This window comes from Protobothrops mucrosquamatus, unplaced genomic scaffold (assembly GCF_001527695.2).
Source record: "Protobothrops mucrosquamatus isolate PMUCROS unplaced genomic scaffold, P.Mucros_1.0 scaffold_185, whole genome shotgun sequence".
Taxonomy (NCBI): domain Eukaryota; kingdom Metazoa; phylum Chordata; class Lepidosauria; order Squamata; family Viperidae; genus Protobothrops; species Protobothrops mucrosquamatus.
In genome coordinates this window covers 284,816-303,344 of record NW_015386261.1, presented here as the reverse complement: position 1 = coordinate 303,344, position 18,529 = coordinate 284,816, and the positions used below count along the sequence as shown (strand labels likewise).

The 18,529-nt window shown below is 31.5% G+C and overlaps 1 protein-coding gene across 1 annotated transcript in view; it reads right to left on the bottom strand.

The window, feature by feature from the left end:
• The window catches only part of ROBO2 (roundabout guidance receptor 2), a 327,405-nt gene that overhangs the window by 88,049 nt on the left and 220,827 nt on the right, over positions 1 to 18,529 (bottom strand). Inside the window, exons 7-10 of the mRNA XM_029285756.1 lie at positions 17,088 to 17,099; positions 9,949 to 10,073; positions 7,146 to 7,317; positions 1,237 to 1,442 (exon numbers count right to left, since the gene is read on the bottom strand). Of these exons, the coding sequence (XP_029141589.1) occupies positions 1,237 to 1,442; positions 7,146 to 7,317; positions 9,949 to 10,073; positions 17,088 to 17,099 (515 nt within the window). The remainder of the gene's footprint in view (positions 1 to 1,236; positions 1,443 to 7,145; positions 7,318 to 9,948; positions 10,074 to 17,087; positions 17,100 to 18,529) is intronic.

The window sequence follows — 18,529 nt, the reverse complement described above, 5'->3', positions numbered from 1 at the left end:
CTTTGATTTTTAGGAATATTCAACTTTGGAGCCTTCAATGGTCTCTCAAAAATATTCATCTTTCTTTCCTGTAAGTACTTTATAGCTGATTTGGAGATATATATTGCAGATGGTTATCTTAATGAAAAATCCAATCACTTTTCACCTCAATTCTACAGTGGTTATGGGACAAAAAATATCTGAGCATTTAGTTGAATGCATTTTCCTTCCACCCATGCAATATTTCCTATACTATGTGGCTACTATATTATATTATTAACACATACCAGAAACGTCCCCGTATTTAATGGTTGATGATGTGTTCTTTCCAGCAAATGCTTTCCTCTTTTTATCTCAAAATGTTTCTTTCCTTCTTTAAAGATGTACACCAAGAATTCAGTTTTTGTTTCACATTGTCCAAATTTTGCTCCACAATATTTCAGGTTCAAGATTTTCTTTTGGATAGTTTAGGAAATCATTTTTGTGATAAAGTTGGACAATGAATTTCATTTTGTCAACTGTTCTGTGCAGATCATTGTTGTATAACTAATACTTATTTTGGTTATACTGGATTTGTGGATAACTATTCCAGTGTCAGCTATATTTTTTGTCAGATCATCTGCATTAAACTGTAGTTCTGTTCTGCAGATATTAACAAAATTTGAGCAGTTCTAGTGGAGATTTTTTTTACTCTTTTAACTATTGCCTTGATTTCAACACATTCATTAACCCATTATTTTTCTTAAAAGTTAAAATTGCTAGTCAGAAAGCTGCTTAGAGGATGTCATGGCTGTTGAAAATAAATATAACAAAATCAAAACCTGAAAGTTTGTGAGATAGAATATTTGTTACCTATAGAATTTTCTTTACCTGGATATTGCACAATAGCCCTAGAAATTCAATTTTGTATTAAAACCTAACTAAGAAATTCACTTATAGAAAGAACAAGGAAAGAGGCATAAGGGAGGAGAAAGAGCAGCAACAGCACTTAATTAACAGGAAGATTGTCCAAAATTCTGCATTTGCCATATGCACAGTTTTTCTTATTTGGAGCATGTAAACAACTACATAGACATAATAATTATGCATTTAAATTGGAACAAATATTTCAGAAATTGTGTCAGCTTCTGTTCATTAACCCAGAGTGCCTAAACTTCTACATGAGATGTACAATCAATAAATAATTAAGCACCTCTCATTTAACTATTACTCTCTTGATTTCAGAAAGGTAAATATGTTGTTACAAAATATACTCACCCGTAAAGGTTTAATTTGCAAAGTTCCTTGATCTTGTATAGATGTCCTTGGATCTCTGCCAAGAAAAGTAAATCCTTCTTTTAACCAGCTGATAACAGGCATTGGGTCACCAGTAGCTTTGCACTTCAGTAAAGCTGTTCCATCTACTGCCAATGTCTGGTTTACAGGTCCCTGGAGAATGATGGGTGGAGGCCTATCTGTTAAAACTGAATTTAAATATATATATGTGCACATATTAGTAGATATCCTTTAATATTCAGACTCAGATGCCACTATTTTGAAAACCATTTTCTAGAAAATTATATTAGTAGTTGCTAAGAGCCAGTTCATTGTAGTAGTTAAGGCACTGGATTAGAAACTGGAAGACCATGCACTCTGATACCACTTTAGGCACAAAGTCAATTGAGCGACCTTGGGCTAGTCACACCCTCTCAGGTTCAGCAAGAAGACAATGGAAAACCACTTCCGAAATCTTGCCCGTAAAACTGCAGGAACTATTCGACAATGATTCAAAGGCACAAAAGAAAAAAAAGTTTTCTAAAGAAGGTATTTATGTTGTTTATTAATGTGTTGTTTATTAAATTAATAAGTAATCCCTTTCAACAATTGTTGTTGCATAATTACACATCTTGGATAATATAAAATGAAGGAATAAAAGATAAAAAAGAATACATTTGAATTAGAGTTACAAATCCTGTTTCTAGAATTTGTATCAAAATCCTGATGGCATAAAAACATATTACTAAATAATGAAAGCAAATAGAAAAAAGCAATCCATTAAGGATCCTGTAAAAGCCTACAGTTACCAAAATGCCCTTTTTGATGGTAAAAATATAACTTTAATTTGGGGACAGATTCAAATATTCTGACACATCATACATTTTATTTTGCTTAAAAAGAAATTGATAGTTGATGAAGTGTTAGCCACACAATTTTTCCATGAAAAAAGAATATTGTAAAAATCTCTTTGCAGTAAATCAAGCAAAAATATTAATATAAATGAATACATATTTTTGTGACTTTGTAAAAATATGGTTAGCTCCAAAGTGATCTATACATATATGAAGAATATTTTCCATGAAATTACTTCCAGAATGTACACTGACACAGACACAGACATCCCCTAAACACCACTGAAGATGTTACCTAGCCTGGTAATGAAATGTTCGGAAACCAACCCACAAGCTAGGAGAACGAACCTTCACCCTCACTTCCAGAATGTTTTCTGAATGTACAAGATGCATTACAAAATTAAGAACACCATACATTCTATTACAGTTTATATAAAACTATATATCCACTCTGTAGATTTCTGGGGAATGCCAAGTATGTTTTTCATACCCATAGCCTTCTGGATTAATAGATATATTGAGAAACTAACAAGCTATTTATTAAAATGTATTAAGCCATCATTAAGAAAATCATTAAGTCATTCAGAAAATGACTTTGAACAAAGATGAAAAATATATTTATATGCTTAAATTACAGTATTAAAAATGTGCTTTGACATGTAAGACTACTTATATATTTCATTTTGCAACTGAGCTATCTCATATATAAGGAATATATTAATGTTTATTTTCTTGCAAGCTATTTTTATAAAAGAAATATTGTAAGATTGTTCATTGTTTTTAAGTTAATTGTATTGTAATTTTTTTATTATTATTGGTTCAGCCTTCTTTCGGTAAAATGAGGACCCAGATTATTAGGGTCAATATGCTGACTTTAAACAGCTTAGAGAGAGCTGTAAAGCACTGTGAAGCGCAATATAAGTCTAAGTGCTATTACTGATGTTACTCAGAAAAAAGGAATAAAACAAAACTAAGTATTGAAGAAGATTAACACAGACACTATTCAAAAACCAAACATAAAGAAAACTGTAATTGATTTATTTAGTAATGATTAAATATATCATTCTTTTTATTGATTAAAACAATGAAAGTTGCATATGTCCTTTCCAGAAGAGCAGCTGAGTCATGTTGAAATTTAGGAACTGTAAAATTGATTATGTGTAAATGAAACTGAATATTAATACATTTGTAGAATGTGATAATCACATCACTGTGACTTGTTAATATATTTGCTACTCTTTAAGGAGCCACAAGTCCTTTTGTTTATCTTATATAAGCAATTATTTTCAAAATGTGTTCAAGCATTTAATATGGAAATTCATGTATTATATATATTTATACAAAATCTGGCGTCTTCTGGCCAGGAAGCTTTTAAATACTTTATTTATGTTATCATTTAAAGGATTAGAATTATTTCAACAGCAAAACCTAATTAATTGACAGAGATATTTTCTTTTTAAAGAAAAACTATTGAAATATGAATTATAATGGACAATATAACATTTGAGTCATTCATTTAATAAAATTAATGTTACATTATATTTTATAGCCATTTTAACATGGCAATTTTGATACATTTTAATATTCAAATATATATTCCTTTTCCAAAATATTATTTTTTATTTATTTACCATTGTGGTTTCAGATTTTATTCATTCACCCTCAATGTCAATTTGATTCTGTTTAGCCTAAAGATTAATTTAATTCAATTTAGTTAATTTAGTATTATAGTAACTCTGATTTATTTTTACTTATTTGTTTAACAATAAAATTCCAAATATATCCATATATGTATGCATGTATCTCCATCTGTCTGTCTGTATATGTGTACATTTATGTACTTTAGGGCAGACTTAATGTAATATATATATATATTACATTATATATATATGTATTTTAGGGTTTTTTTATGCTTCACTGATGGAGCAAGGAAATAAAGCATACTCCATAGACATTTTCATTCAATTTCAAAACTATTTAATGTAATATTTTCTAAACCCTTCTCAGACATTGGTACAGATTACGGTTACTTTAAATGTTGATTTGTTTTTACAGATTAATAAAATTTGTCTGCAAAATTATTTTATTTTACATGTTTTCTAGTAGTTCCATAAAATTCTAGTAGATAGAAAAGCTAAATGAAATGTAATCCTTATTATATGTTCTTTATATTATATTTTCAATGAATTCCATCTTAAAAAAATGACAGTAAGTGGCTATAGAAATCAAATAAATAAAATAAAATAAAAAGATAAAAGATAGCAACAGTAATTAACCCAGATGAGTTTGTTATTTTAAATTTGTTTTTACATTTAACATGCTGGGAATCAATCGGCATATAAATTTAATAAACCATAAATAAAAATTAAGATAGGTTGTTGTTTGTGTTCCATAGAAATAAATCCTGCAAGAGAATAAAATCCTTCATGAAGGAAGAAGTTGTTATAACTCATGGGTCTAATTTGACTTATTCCCTTCACATCCTATTGCATTTTTAAGCTTTCTACCACCACCATTTGCATGTCATGTCCTCTTGACCAGGAACTGAATGCACTGTTTATTTCAATCAAAGCTGAACTACTTATTAGCGAGTGAAATACTACTACAGAAACACAGGCACATATTTTAAAAACAATGCTTTTCCATTAGTTTTAAATGTCTATTTAATCATATAAAAATGAACTGCATCAAAATGAATCATTTTGTCATAAAGAATGAAAAAAGGCAATATTTAAAGTGGGAACAGGACAATAGTTAGTACTCAGGATTTAGCTGCATACTTTTAAAAATGTAATAATAAAAAACAAATTTTCTTTCTTTTTCAATCAGGCAATATAATATTTTGAGAAAAGAAAGCCCTGTTTTATTCCACCAAAAAATGCTGCTGAACTGTTATCTATAAATCATGACGAATATCTGCTTGTGAAAAGCCAGATGATTTCAAATTAGCCTGGCTATTTTTTAATGAAACATCTGAGTATCTACAGAACTTATGAAACAAAATCTTTAATGCAACATTTTTAATGGTAAAAATTCTGCAATCTGCCAAAAGGTATTTAATAAGATTGCAAAAACAGATGGTTCAGAATGCCCTGAAATACTAATCAAGTTTGCATTGAATTATTTTAATATTAATGACAAAACATAAACATTTGGGAGAAAAATTCAAATGATGAATGCTTTCTTAAAAAAATATTATAAACATATAAAATAAAATATTATACAATATACTATAAAGGTAATTTATCGAAATGTTTGACAACTGTGCTAAATGCACCTCAATGATTTTTGTTTTACACTTGAATTGCAGATACTCAAATAACTCATGAAGAGAGTGATTCATACTTAAACTATTTTTTAAACTGGCTTTCCTAAATAAATGCCTCGATCTTCTTTCACTGTAGTTTTCATTTCAAGGATTAACCACTACTTTAAATCCTGATACCTTCCCCCCCATAAAAATATTGAGATCATATTTTTAAAATCTCTCAGCAGAAATTATATAGTATTTAAGCTGACTTAGAAATAGCAAATATTGTAATGCAAAGTGCTATAAAAAGAAAGTGTGTTAACTATCCATATTTCTAAGTAAAGGACCAGAAATTCAGCTGCTAAAATTGATGTATCCCTATTAATTTTAATAGGAAAAATCTGATTTTACCTTAATATCTAGGCCTGAATAACTTGCAACTCATGCCTGTCAGCCTGTAGGAGAGTGAAGGAAATTAACTTCATTTTTCTGCTTGTAAATTATACCTTTCAGAATAAAACCAATAGGAGGTTATGTATCACCTTACATATAATATATAGTGGGCTGCTGGATTTCCTACAGCATCTACAGTGTCACAAAAAATAGATTTCCTTATTTATCACATTTAGATATAATTCAGGGATATTATATTCATATAATTTTTTAACTCTGGCTTATTGACAGTCCACTACACAGATATAAAAATACCCAAGGCATATGTGGAGTTTTCAATTTTACAATTTCAATTTTTATATTTTCTTAGCATAAATGTGTGGGATTATTATTATGAACTTTATGAACTTCATATAAACAGTAAACAGTGGAAGTTTACTGTATATAATGATATAGAACATCAGGGATATATTTAGACATTTTAGATATTGATTATTATATTATAGTATATTATTTTATATACAGGTAGTTCTCATTCAATTACTGCTTCTGTTACTGTACACTTGGTTGTTAAGCAAAAGTGAAAATTACATGACCACAACTTATGATTTCACTCCAGTTTTCCTTTGTTTTTTGCCATTTCCTTCAACAGATCTGGGTTTGCTTCTGTCTGTCTTTAAAAACATTTTGGTATGGTGTAAATAAGCAAGAGGAACGAGGTGCTGGAAAGGACATAACTGTGGGGCATAGTTGTTAAGCTGGTTTTTTTTAGTATGGTTGTAACTTTGGTCACTAAATGAGGCAGATACTAAGCAACAACCACTTATATATTATGCTCATTACGTTATATAAAAAATTCTTCCTCTCACCTGATAGTCATTTTGCTGAAAGAGATTTTATGCTCTGTCTGAAAAGTACTTTCAAACTAAGAATCAATTGATTTGGTATAAGTCATTGTGTCCAAAATAATTTATACCCTTTTGTCATGGGATATGTGTATGTATGTGTATATTTCCTGTAAACAATTGCACGTAGGATTTCACTTTGGACTAAAGCTACTTGCAGATTTAGAATTATATAATATGGGGATTACTTCTAGTTTAGTTCTTCCAGTAATTAAGTACTTTCAGTAGCTATTAAAAATAAATACAATAGGAAATAATTATCTGCATATGAGAAGTTCTAAAGAATCTCCACTTATCTAGACATTTGTCAGAGTGGGTGAATGAGAGAACAGGGTATTTGGTTTCAATTATTCTTGTCTTGGTAGCTTCTTATTTAAACTGCCCTAACTGCCTTTTGGTCAATCCAAATAATTGGTTTAGATCTACAAACAATTCATGACTTGGAATCATAAGCATATATAAAACAATATATAACAATAATAGCAATATATCATGAAGGTCATTTCTTACCATCTGTAACTTCCAACTGAGCCTTTGCTAAGATACTTCCAGCAACTGTGAGTGCTTGACAGATGTAATATCCTGCATCAGCCCGCTGAATGTTTGTGATAGTAAGATCCCCAGTTGGTGACACAGAATACCTGGCATTAGGCTGGAGAGGCTGATTCGGAAATAGAAGATTCTGTAGAGGTAATAAAAATCATTTAGTTCAAACCTGAATCACTAAAGATTTTCTAAGTAACAGCAGCATTCTTCACAATGGGCACATTACTATGTACACATGGTTGTATAACTTCCTATGAGATAAATTGGTGCAATTTTTAATTGGAACTTACTATATATAATTTTTTAATATGGTAGGTGCACAGTTTTATTGTAAAATAGGATTTTCCTTACTTATGAAATATTCAGCTAGATATTATAATTTAGGCTATTGGTTTTGTAGGACATTTAAGATGGTTTCCTTAAAGTTCCCAAACACAGCAAAATTTCAGAAATCATTTTAATAATAAGCTTTAGAAAAACAAGAAATTACACATAAGTAACTTGGTCAGTAGATATTACATTTCTAAAAAGAAAATTATATTATTTGCCCATATGTATTTAAGTAATCAGATGTTAGTGGGTAGTTATGATTTTTCAGAAGACTGCCTATAGTAAATTTTATATGTTATTAAATGGTGATGTTGAATATAAGAACTAATTTTTTAAATGTTGGCTGTGTTTTCACATGGATTTCATAAATAATGGATATTTTTTTAATAACAAATCATAACAGTATGTTCTAACACCCCCCATCTATGGTATGATTTAGTGAATATGGGAATCCAGCCATTAACAACATAATCAATTATCCAAATACAATACTGTGAAGAACATGGTTCACTTATTCAAGAATATTGGAAATATACTGCTGAAATCCAACAGAGAATAAAGTATACATATTCTTTAGTATAAAGTTGCTACATTTTATATAATATATGATTAAAATCTCAATGAAATAGCTACTAAATATAAACAGTTATACTAACTACCATCATGAAAAATCCAGGGACAGTTATTAACTCCTCTCCTATCCAGTTGACAACTCTTAGTAATAGAGTAAAAAAAAAAATCCAATATAAGAATGCCTTAAAATTTATGTTACTAGGCTAATATAAGTAACAGAAATCTACATGATCATAAGAATATGATCATGATTATACAAGACAATAGAGTTTGCTTTTCCTTTCTTTCTTTTTGAGGGAGGAAATGTAAAATTAATGACAACTGGGTACACAGAATAAAAAAATAATAATTTATATATCCAATTTAGGCAAAGCTGAAGTAATATGCCTTTACTATTCATGATAAAATGTAATGACAGGACTTTTAAACATTTAAAAGGTTGATATCTCCCTACAAAGAGCAGACATTTTTATATTAGAGTGGAAACATTAACCTGGTTAACCTCTGTTGCTTTATTGAAGCTCAATTAAGAAAACAACATGTGGGAATAATGAATCACATTGAACTATGTTTCAAGGTTTGATTATAAACAACTGAGGTATCAATTTTTATGTTACATTTATTTGCCAAAAAGAGAACATTTAAGCCCTCTGGGAACTTGGTCTCAATATTGTAATTAATTCTACAGGTTTGTAATTAAACAGCTTCAACATGTTACAATCAGTAGGTAACAGCATTCAATTAAAGAAGCAAGATACATTTTCACCTTAAAATGTTTTACCCTTGAAGTAATACCAATGAAAGTGGATAAAAAAGGGTATTAACACTTTTCAATTACACTAAATGACTGTAATCCTGCAAATGATATCCTACTTTAATTAGAAGCTCTTCTCTTTATTACATCATGATGGATGTCCACTTTATTAGATTCAAGTGTGGCACTATAAGCCCACTTTACATAAACATTACCATGTTATTAAGACTTTACAGTAACATATTTAAAATTCTTATTTTAATTTTTAAAATGGCATAAATTTTCTCCTCAAAGAAATTTTCTCAACAGCAAGCCAAGAATACTTTTCTTCATAATGAAATCAACTTTTAAATTATATGAATCAAGTCCTTCAAATAATGCTCACACTGCACATTGAAGCAAACAACCAAAAAACCTGTCAAGCTTTGAAACAAAGAAAAATGCAACCATTCGTAGGAGGATATGTTCTATCCACATCTCTGTAATTTTCCAATATACAGTGGTAACATGACACATGAATTATTTTTTCAATTCATAAGAGTGTCAACCTATACATTTTATAGTTTAACTGATATATAATACAGACAATATTTCAGTGGCTCAACCATATGGGTGCATATAAGCTAGCTATCCTCCAAAAGATATAGAAATAATTTCCTATTCCATTGAAAGTAGCTGTTGTGGTTTAGATTGTGGAGAACAAGTCTAAATTATTTTCTCCAGTTTGTTAGCGAGACAAAGCGCTAGCATAATATATTTATATTCTGTAAAAACTTAACTGGATAGCAAAATAAATTAATCATTGATATAATGATCCTATTGGATCAATTCAATATGTTTTAAAGTCTTGAAAATAAATTAAAATTATTATTATTATTTAATTATTACTGCCATTCACAATATTGATATAAATAAATAGGGGAATTGTGCCCCCTTGCTGAGACTGCCTGCAAATTGGAACATAACCTGCATAAGCCTTGCAAGTAACACTGTTTTTTTATATGTTTTGAGAAAAACATCTGTCATGCAAATACCCTTTCTGATACAGTGGTTCCAAAGCCTTGTATATCTCTAGTAATTAAAGAATTAATTCTCATTTAAAGAACTTACCTGGCTGCCTTCTTTTTGCCAAAACACTGCTGGCTGAGGATTTCCTTTAGTTTCACATGGGAATGTTACTGTTCTTCCCTGGGCAACAATCTGATCACGTGGCCTTACCACAAACTGTGGAGGTGCTATGAGGCGAGAAGTCAAAATAATACATTAAAAGATGAAAAGTTTTAACAGCTATATCAAACAGTTAAATGCCATGGTACTTTCAATTTCTGAAATCAACTTTGTCTCACAAGTAAAAATTATAAAAGTTAGCAAAAGCTGAATTGAAGAACAAGGAATACAGTTTTTTAAAGGAGCATGTGTACAGCATATCTTGAAGTTTTACTCTGTCAAAGTGTGGACCTAGGTCTTGTATAGTACAGATTAGGACCATAGGGTGATTGTATAAAAATGGAAACTGCAATATAAATTTCTAAGAAATATCTTACAAATTCCATGGCATGCCTCAAACATAGCTCTCCATTGTGAGACTTAGATCAAAACTAAGATTTAGCTATTTTTTTAATCTATTGGTAAAAGCTAATAGGGCAGATCTATTGGTAAAAGCTAATAGGGCAGATTTGTTAAATAACCCGCAGCAGTGCCAAGTGACAGCAACATTGTAGAAGGAGTATGAGTATGAGAAGCTAGAGAAAGGCCTGAAAGAGGAAATAGAGGGGACGTGGAAAGTAAAGACCAAAGTAATCTAAGTGTGGTAAGAGCACTCAGGGGCTGTGACTCCTAAGCTGGGAGAGTGGTTCCCACAGATCCTATATACATCAGAGCTCTAGGTTCAAAAAAGCGCAGTGCTAGGGACAGCTAAGATACTGTGCAGAACCCTCAAACTCTCAGGCCTCTGGTAGAGAACTTGAGATTCCTCTGTTTTCATTGGTTGATAGAAGTAGAGACAACCAATGATGGCATAAAAAAACCCTGCTTAATCATATCTAATTGCTTTAAATTTAGAATTCAAGTAATTACATAGAAATTCATTGAAGACATAGTTTCATTAAAAAGATAAAAAGATGAATTTGGTTGACATAATATTTGGCTGTATCAAAAGGAATTAATACCAATTGGAAAAAAATAAAGAATTTTATATTTGGAATGCAACTATAAAAGCACAAAAAGGCAAAATTAAAACTATAATTTAAATCTTAAAGAAATGTTAATAAGTATTCAAAGCTGCTTGAAAAGCTTATAGTTCAACAGTAGGAGTCCATATGAAACTTGCACGATTTATTAACACAATCATAGGAAATGATGAGTTCCAAACAATACATTTCATTCATACTGTAAGGTCTAGAACAAATATGTGCTGAATGTCCTTTCATCTGTAGCAAAATTCTTGTCTATACAAAGCTAAAAGTTTAATTGTGTAAATCTTTTGACTGACTTTGAGAATCATAAATTCATAAGTAAGATTTTATTCTGAACTGAAAGTAGCTGATGTACAGTTATTGTAGACTGCTCTTTCCTGAACATGTGGCTCTTCTAATAATTGTACAGGCATAGGATAGTTAAAAAATGCTCATAATTTAATGATCAATTGATGGAGGTAAGTTTTATTGGGACAACTACATATTTCATGTTTGTTTAAAATCAATTTTTGTTTTAATTGCACTGCTCAGAGTTCATGCTGGTATATTGGCAATCATAAAGGTTTGTTGAATAGATAAGTCAAAATAAATAAATAAAATGATTTTTAAAATGAGTAACAAAGTTACTTGTTTTTAGCATTCAGTTTAAACACAAGATCAAAATAATTCTGTCTTGAATAACACTGCAAAATCTCCTTTGTCATACTATCAGTAATCCAAAAATGAATTTTTAGGGGTATTTGTATTTTTGTGTTTCTTATATTATCAGGATGATATTTAAGTTTTAGTTCTATAACCAAAAATGAGAATTTATTCAGAATGCATACTGGATGCATTCAGATATATCTATCTGTCTATCATTTGACATAAAGTTCAAACAGTTCAGATTCTTTGGATCTGCATATTTGTCTAGTATGTTTTTTCTTTTGCAATGTCTTCTGCTACATCTGTTTTTGGGTTCACCAGCTTATTGTTTGCGATGTCAGTTAGAATTGGCCTTAGAGACTAGAGGAAAGAAAACAGGTATATGGAATCAGTTCCTTCCTGAGACTCCTTTTTGGCCTACATGGCAAACTGAATTCTCATATGGCCCTAAATCAGATTATAATTTTAGAGGGAAATCCTACAGCCACTTATATGTCAATCTGAATCTAGCATGACATACAGCATTGTGTAGTCACATCTAAAAACAAAAATTGTTGATAGATGAAGAATTTAATAATATATGATGAGTTTGTCATTCCTACAATTTTAGCTGCTGAACAACATGTTATGACTTTCTCATTAGATACTCACAGATGTAATCAGTCAAAAGAAAGCATATTATTCACTGCACCACATGCATGACTGCCCTATTGATCTGGTACCAGGGGCTAAGATCCCATTTGGATGTCTCTACTCTTTATCACAACCTAAGTTGGTAGCCTTGAAGGGATCCATTGATAAAAATGTGAAAATAGATTTTATTTGACCCTTATCATTTCCTGCAGTGGCTAATAACTGTTCTTTAGAAAAAAATTGTGAGAATCTAGTATCTGCAAAGGTTACTGGCAACTGTATCAGATTATTGTTTATAATCATTATTCTTTGTCATTCATCTCTGAATACCTCTACAATACTAAATGTTTATCAAGTGAGATATTATAGGTTGTACAATTTAATGTGCAAAAGAAAGAGAAATAAATCGAATACAGTGTTTTGCACATACTATGGGCATACTGAATATACGGTCATGTCTCTTGGATTGATGAATCCTCTTGCAATTTTCCAGCATCTTATGAAATCTCAGTGTGTTCTGAGATTTTCTGGATCATTATATCATTATTTATATTGATGATATCCTGATGCAGGATATACATGCAGAACATGTATAACATGTCAGACTGATGGAAAATCATCTATTTACAAAAGTCACTTAGTGTGAATTTAAGAGTACCACAACAGAATTTCTAGGCAATTTTGGTAGTGCCATGGATTCCAATAAGGTGGATGCTATCTTGTCTTGGTAGTCCCCACACACGGATGTACAATGCCTACTGGGCTTTACAAATTATCAGTTTTTTATTCTTTGGTTTACTGAAGTCACAGCACCATTGACCAACTTCTTCCAGAAGAACGTCATTTTTCAATAAGATAAGAAGGCTCAGAAAGCTTTTGAAGCTTTAAAGTCTGCATTTTCCTCTCAGCTTAATCTTTGTCACCCAGATCCAGCAAGTCTTTTTGTTATAGAGACTGACATCTTTGAGGTAGTCTTAGGAGCAGTACTGCCCCAGGCAGACTTGATGCTTCTCTAGTATATTCTCCTGTGACTATTACTCTCAGAAACTGAATGATGGCTGAGAAAAACAATATCACTGGGATAAGGAACTGCCAGCAATTAAGGCCATTTTTGAAACCTTGTGACAATTGCTAGAGGGAGTCAGACACGCAGTGGAAGGAGGCCAGATACCCAGTGGACGTCTGTACTGATCACCAGAATTTTGAACATCTTCAAACCACCAGGAAATACTAATCCACTCAACATTTTTTTTGTTCACTTTAGTTTTAGAATCACATCTCTTGCAGCCATAATAAATATGCTGATGCTCTCTCCGGGAAACCAGAATATGAACACTCTGACACTGACTCCCAGTCTGCCACTTCAGAAAACATTGTTGCTCCAGTTTTTCAATAATTCTACTATAGGAACTAAAGTAACAGTAATGTCTAGATCAGGGGTGTCAAACTGCCAGCCTGCGGGCCAGACACATCACGTGGAAGTCACACCCACCCATTGCCGGCAATGGCAAAACCGGCCCGATACGTTGCACAATGTCACGTGACATCGTGAGTTTGACATGCCTGTCTAGATAGTTATGTAGAGACCTGTTCGAGGGAAATTCTTGCAATTTAAGTTTCCACTGAACCCTTATGGGGTATGGTCCTGAGGCTACACCACAACAGTCCATTGGCAAGACACATTGGACATTTAAAGATTCTGTATGGGGTCAGGGTTAGGATTTTTAAAAATAATATTCTTAATATTTAGCAAACAGCATGTCTGGGTTCATGTATTTAAAAAAACAATGAATAATAATTATCATAAACAATATGTTAATTAATTTCTCAATAGTCGACTTCTTATTAGTATATATTCAGTGTTGCATATCACATTCTTTTCTCTCTAACTCGTTTTTCTAGCCATTGATAAAAAATTATCCCATGTTCTAAAATACACTGAATCTTCTTTCTCTTTTATCTTTAAAGATTCTGTATTTATTCAGTCAAAATTTCTGCTGGCTACATCTCCAAATGGAGGCGGAGCAGTATTCACTTCCTGTCCTCATTGCTGCTGAGTCAACGATAGTCCAAGAAAGGTACCTGGGGAACTTCTATTAGTGTGAACCTTGAAAATTCCTGACAAGCCATGTTGCTCTGTATATCACTATATCAGACTGTATCACTAAACTACCTCTGTCAAAAGGATCAGCAACCATATTGGTGGCTCATTTCATTCCCTGTACCTGCTTACTCAAAGCAAAGGAGGTGGCAAGTCACTTTTTAGAAAATATTTTCCACCTATATGAATTACATGAGCATCTGATTTCTGATCAGGGCCAGGAAATCACTGCTTTGTTTAGATGGTACTCTTAACAGAGTTGGGGATGCAACTCCATCTTTCCTCACCATCATACCCAAATAGACAGGCAAATGTGAACTTGCAAATGCTATCACTGAGAATATGTCTGTGGTTATATCAATTATCAAGAAGACAACTGGACTGAGGTTCTGGCTACAGTGGAGTTTGCCTACAATAATGTACAATACATCTCCATAAAGATACCTCTGTTCCTAGTTAATTATGGTTTCCACTCTTATTTCTTTCTTTTGAATTCCTCTAATTCATCCATTCTAATCAAAGATCAGTTCTCATAGGAGTGAAGATAACCCACCAAGTCCTCCAAGACCAGGTACAGGAGGCAAAGAACTTCAATATCAACAATCTAGAGTCACCTTGTCATTTGCAGACTTTGTGTGAATTTCCACCTGACATTTGTTAGTGCAGATCCAAAAAAACTAGATGTCCAGTTCCCAGTTCTTTTTCCCATTGAAGTAAAGGCTTATCACCTGTAATCATCAAAATGCACCCAGTCTTCCATAGATCAGTATTGATTCCCAACGCTGCAGCAAATATTCATCATCCAGATGTTCAGCTTCCATCATGTGTCATGGTAGATGGTGAACCTGAGTATTATGTGGCACATATTTTGGACTCCCATTGGTATCAACACTGATTACAGTACTTGATGGTCTGGAAGGGAAATGGTGGAAAGGAATGTTCCTGGGAGGATGTACCACACTTGGTATTTCAGTTCCATTGATGATACCCTGAAAAGCCTGAACCCTCAATTGAGGTTGGAGGAGACTGTGGGGAGGGGGAGACTGTCACAGCTCATGTGCTTAGTCTAACTATATAGAATAAATCCCTTATTTAAAGACTGCAACCTCATTTAAGACACAACCCTGAGCCATCATCCTTCACTGGAATTGTTCAATCTCTGGCTGCTGCATGATGTTCATTTGGATTCTGTTTATGAAATTTTGATCTGGACTTGCTGACCACTCTGATCTGGATTTCTGCACTGGATTCTGCATGTTCCTGTTAAAAGAAAAACCACCCTGGGAAAGCTCTTTCAGAGGCTGTTTTGATTTGCATTTGTTGTCTGCTGATATCTCCTTGAATTTGAGTAAACTGTTAATTTCTTTACCAAATGTGTGTGAGTGTATAATTGAAACACACTGCTACTGTGTTTGGGACAAACAAACCAGGTTGAAACAGTGCGATAATATTTCTATGTATGAAGATATCAATTTGTCTATCTGAACATCTAATGAGAACAATAATAGATAACAATGGAGGGAAAAGAAATGAATGCGTTATTTCCAGAATTCATCTAATGTAAACTCCTATAGAAGATAATCTAAATGCTTAAATTTAAAAAAGATATCTCAGAAATAAGGAAAATAGTTATCATTTATGTTTTTGCTAATAGAGATCAGATGTTAATTATTAAATAGATTAATAATAATCTATTACAATTCCAATCAATGTCAGGCAAAACTCCGTTTGATTCTGAATATGTAAACTCAGTACCATATAATAGAAATGATTTGTTTTAATTGAGAAGCAGGGATAATTTAATAATTTATACCAATAATTTAACGATTTAAAATTGAATTTTCATGTCTGATTTTGTAAAATGTAAACAATACAACAACCAGTAATTAAGTCTGGATCTTTTCTTTTCCTCTCGGACAGAATGAAAATTTCTAAAACTATATCTACCCTGTATTTCATATCACATACAACCAAAGGACACTTACATATTTGACACATTAGAAAAATGCTTCTTTTATTTCAGTTGAAACCCTATAAAATAATGGTAATGATATCAAAATTTTTATAACCTCTCAGTATTAGTATTGTTATTTAACAATGGCACTGAAAAAACAATCTCTAGAAATGTCATTTCACAGAACATTGCACCAACACAAAACACGACCGGCATTTCTAATGCAAATAAAAATGACATGGATAATAGTTTTTAAATAAGTTCTGTGTAAATATTTCTTTAATACTGGAAACAAACTCATTTCAGATAAAGCATTACTTTTGTATGTTTTCAAAAAATACAGCACCAAAAATGTAAATCTACGTTTACCAGTCACTGCTGTTTTATTATTTTTTTAGTACATTACTACTGATACCATTAAAAAGTATAATTTCATTTATTTCAGCGATGGTACAAATTAGATTGTACAAATCAAATGTATTCATTACTTCTATTATGCAACATGATTCAGATTCAGAAATGACATCAAATTATTAAGGTCCTTGCATTATTCTATTTTTTATTGTATAATAACTTTGAAAACAAGTAAATAATAATTCTTTCCTTCTCTATCAGATATTTAGTAATTAATAATTATTTTAAAACACATCTGAATGATAACAAATGAAAGATGGAGAATTATATGAAATATGCTAAAATGGATAGAAGGATGGCTACTTACCAACAGGACGAACTGGAGATATTACAATGGTGTGGTGACAACATAACAAAATTAAAGAAAAAAAAAAGAATTTGTCAGAATGCATGATGTGTAATGCTATGCTATATGTGGATAATTAGCTGAACATTATTCATATATAGCAATCACAATGAATAATTCCCTTCTACTATTTATGATTTTAAAACTGCATTGAGAAATACATATATAGAATTTGATTATATAGAATTAGTGATCTGATTACTTTTGTTAGGTTCATATGACACTATTAAATTTCATTTCAAATATTTAAAGAAAAATAGCTAAATCTGTAGAACTTATTTTATTTAATCCAAACTCACATACTGGAAACTACTAATCCAATTAAAAGAAAAAATAGTGTCATTATTTGATTTAAATGCCAATGGAGCTTAACCACATCTAGCCAGGATTTGAGTAAGCTTGGAGAAAGCTGAAAGTATGTGATGATATGCATGTGTAGGCATAATATTTTAGTAACAAATAAAAAATGCATTTTTCCACATTCATGGATTGAGATGATAAAATTCTAACAAACAATTTTGAATGGCCAAAGGGATTTTTATGCAGAATGTCAGAAAATGCAATTGGGTAAGACTTTTTTTTTTAATGGAACTGATTAATGGGATATTTTTTTTTAAAATGTACAGAGTGTCTTCAGAATGCAAGAGTCTATCATGGCATTAGATTGTCATATTAAAAGTGTTTGGCTTATGCATCAGCTCTTACTTGATTGAAGGACAAGCTTAGGTCTGCGTGAATTATTTTGTAGAAGAAACAAAGAAGTTAAAGAATAAATCACACAATATTGTTAAATACTTAATTATTACATTAATTATTCAGTTGCATTAGTCAAACTTCACAAAATAAACTTGTAAGTTTCTTTGAGAAGTGTAGCTTCCTGTTTTTACACAAAGCAAATTCTAGATCGCTCATTTTGATTATTTTATTTTTTCTCTCTATGATTTACACAATAAAACACCACTTTCAGTTATAATATTGTAGGCTGCAAATACAAGAAATGGAATTTAATACGTTTTGACATGATATAACCATAATTACTTTCAAATTCCTAATATGAATATTTATTGACTGACTTGCCACTTTCAGAAGAAGAGATGTTATTACACATTTATAATTAAATTAGGACATTGACAAACCAATAGCATTTAAAATCAGTTAACTTTAATATTATTTTATGTATATATTTCTAAAGAATAATATTCTCTAGACTTCCGGTGGCAGGCGATTTCGTCGGTCGCAGCTGTTTGCTGCCTCCCGCCTGTTTTGCGTAAAAGCCGGTTTGACAGCCAGCATCAGCTGTCAAACGGCTTGATACCTTTCCCCTGGGCATAAGGGGATAGGTGAGCTGCCCGGGGTAGGAGTTGAGTTCCCGAGTCGTCCTATATGGACGATGTAGGCGAGAA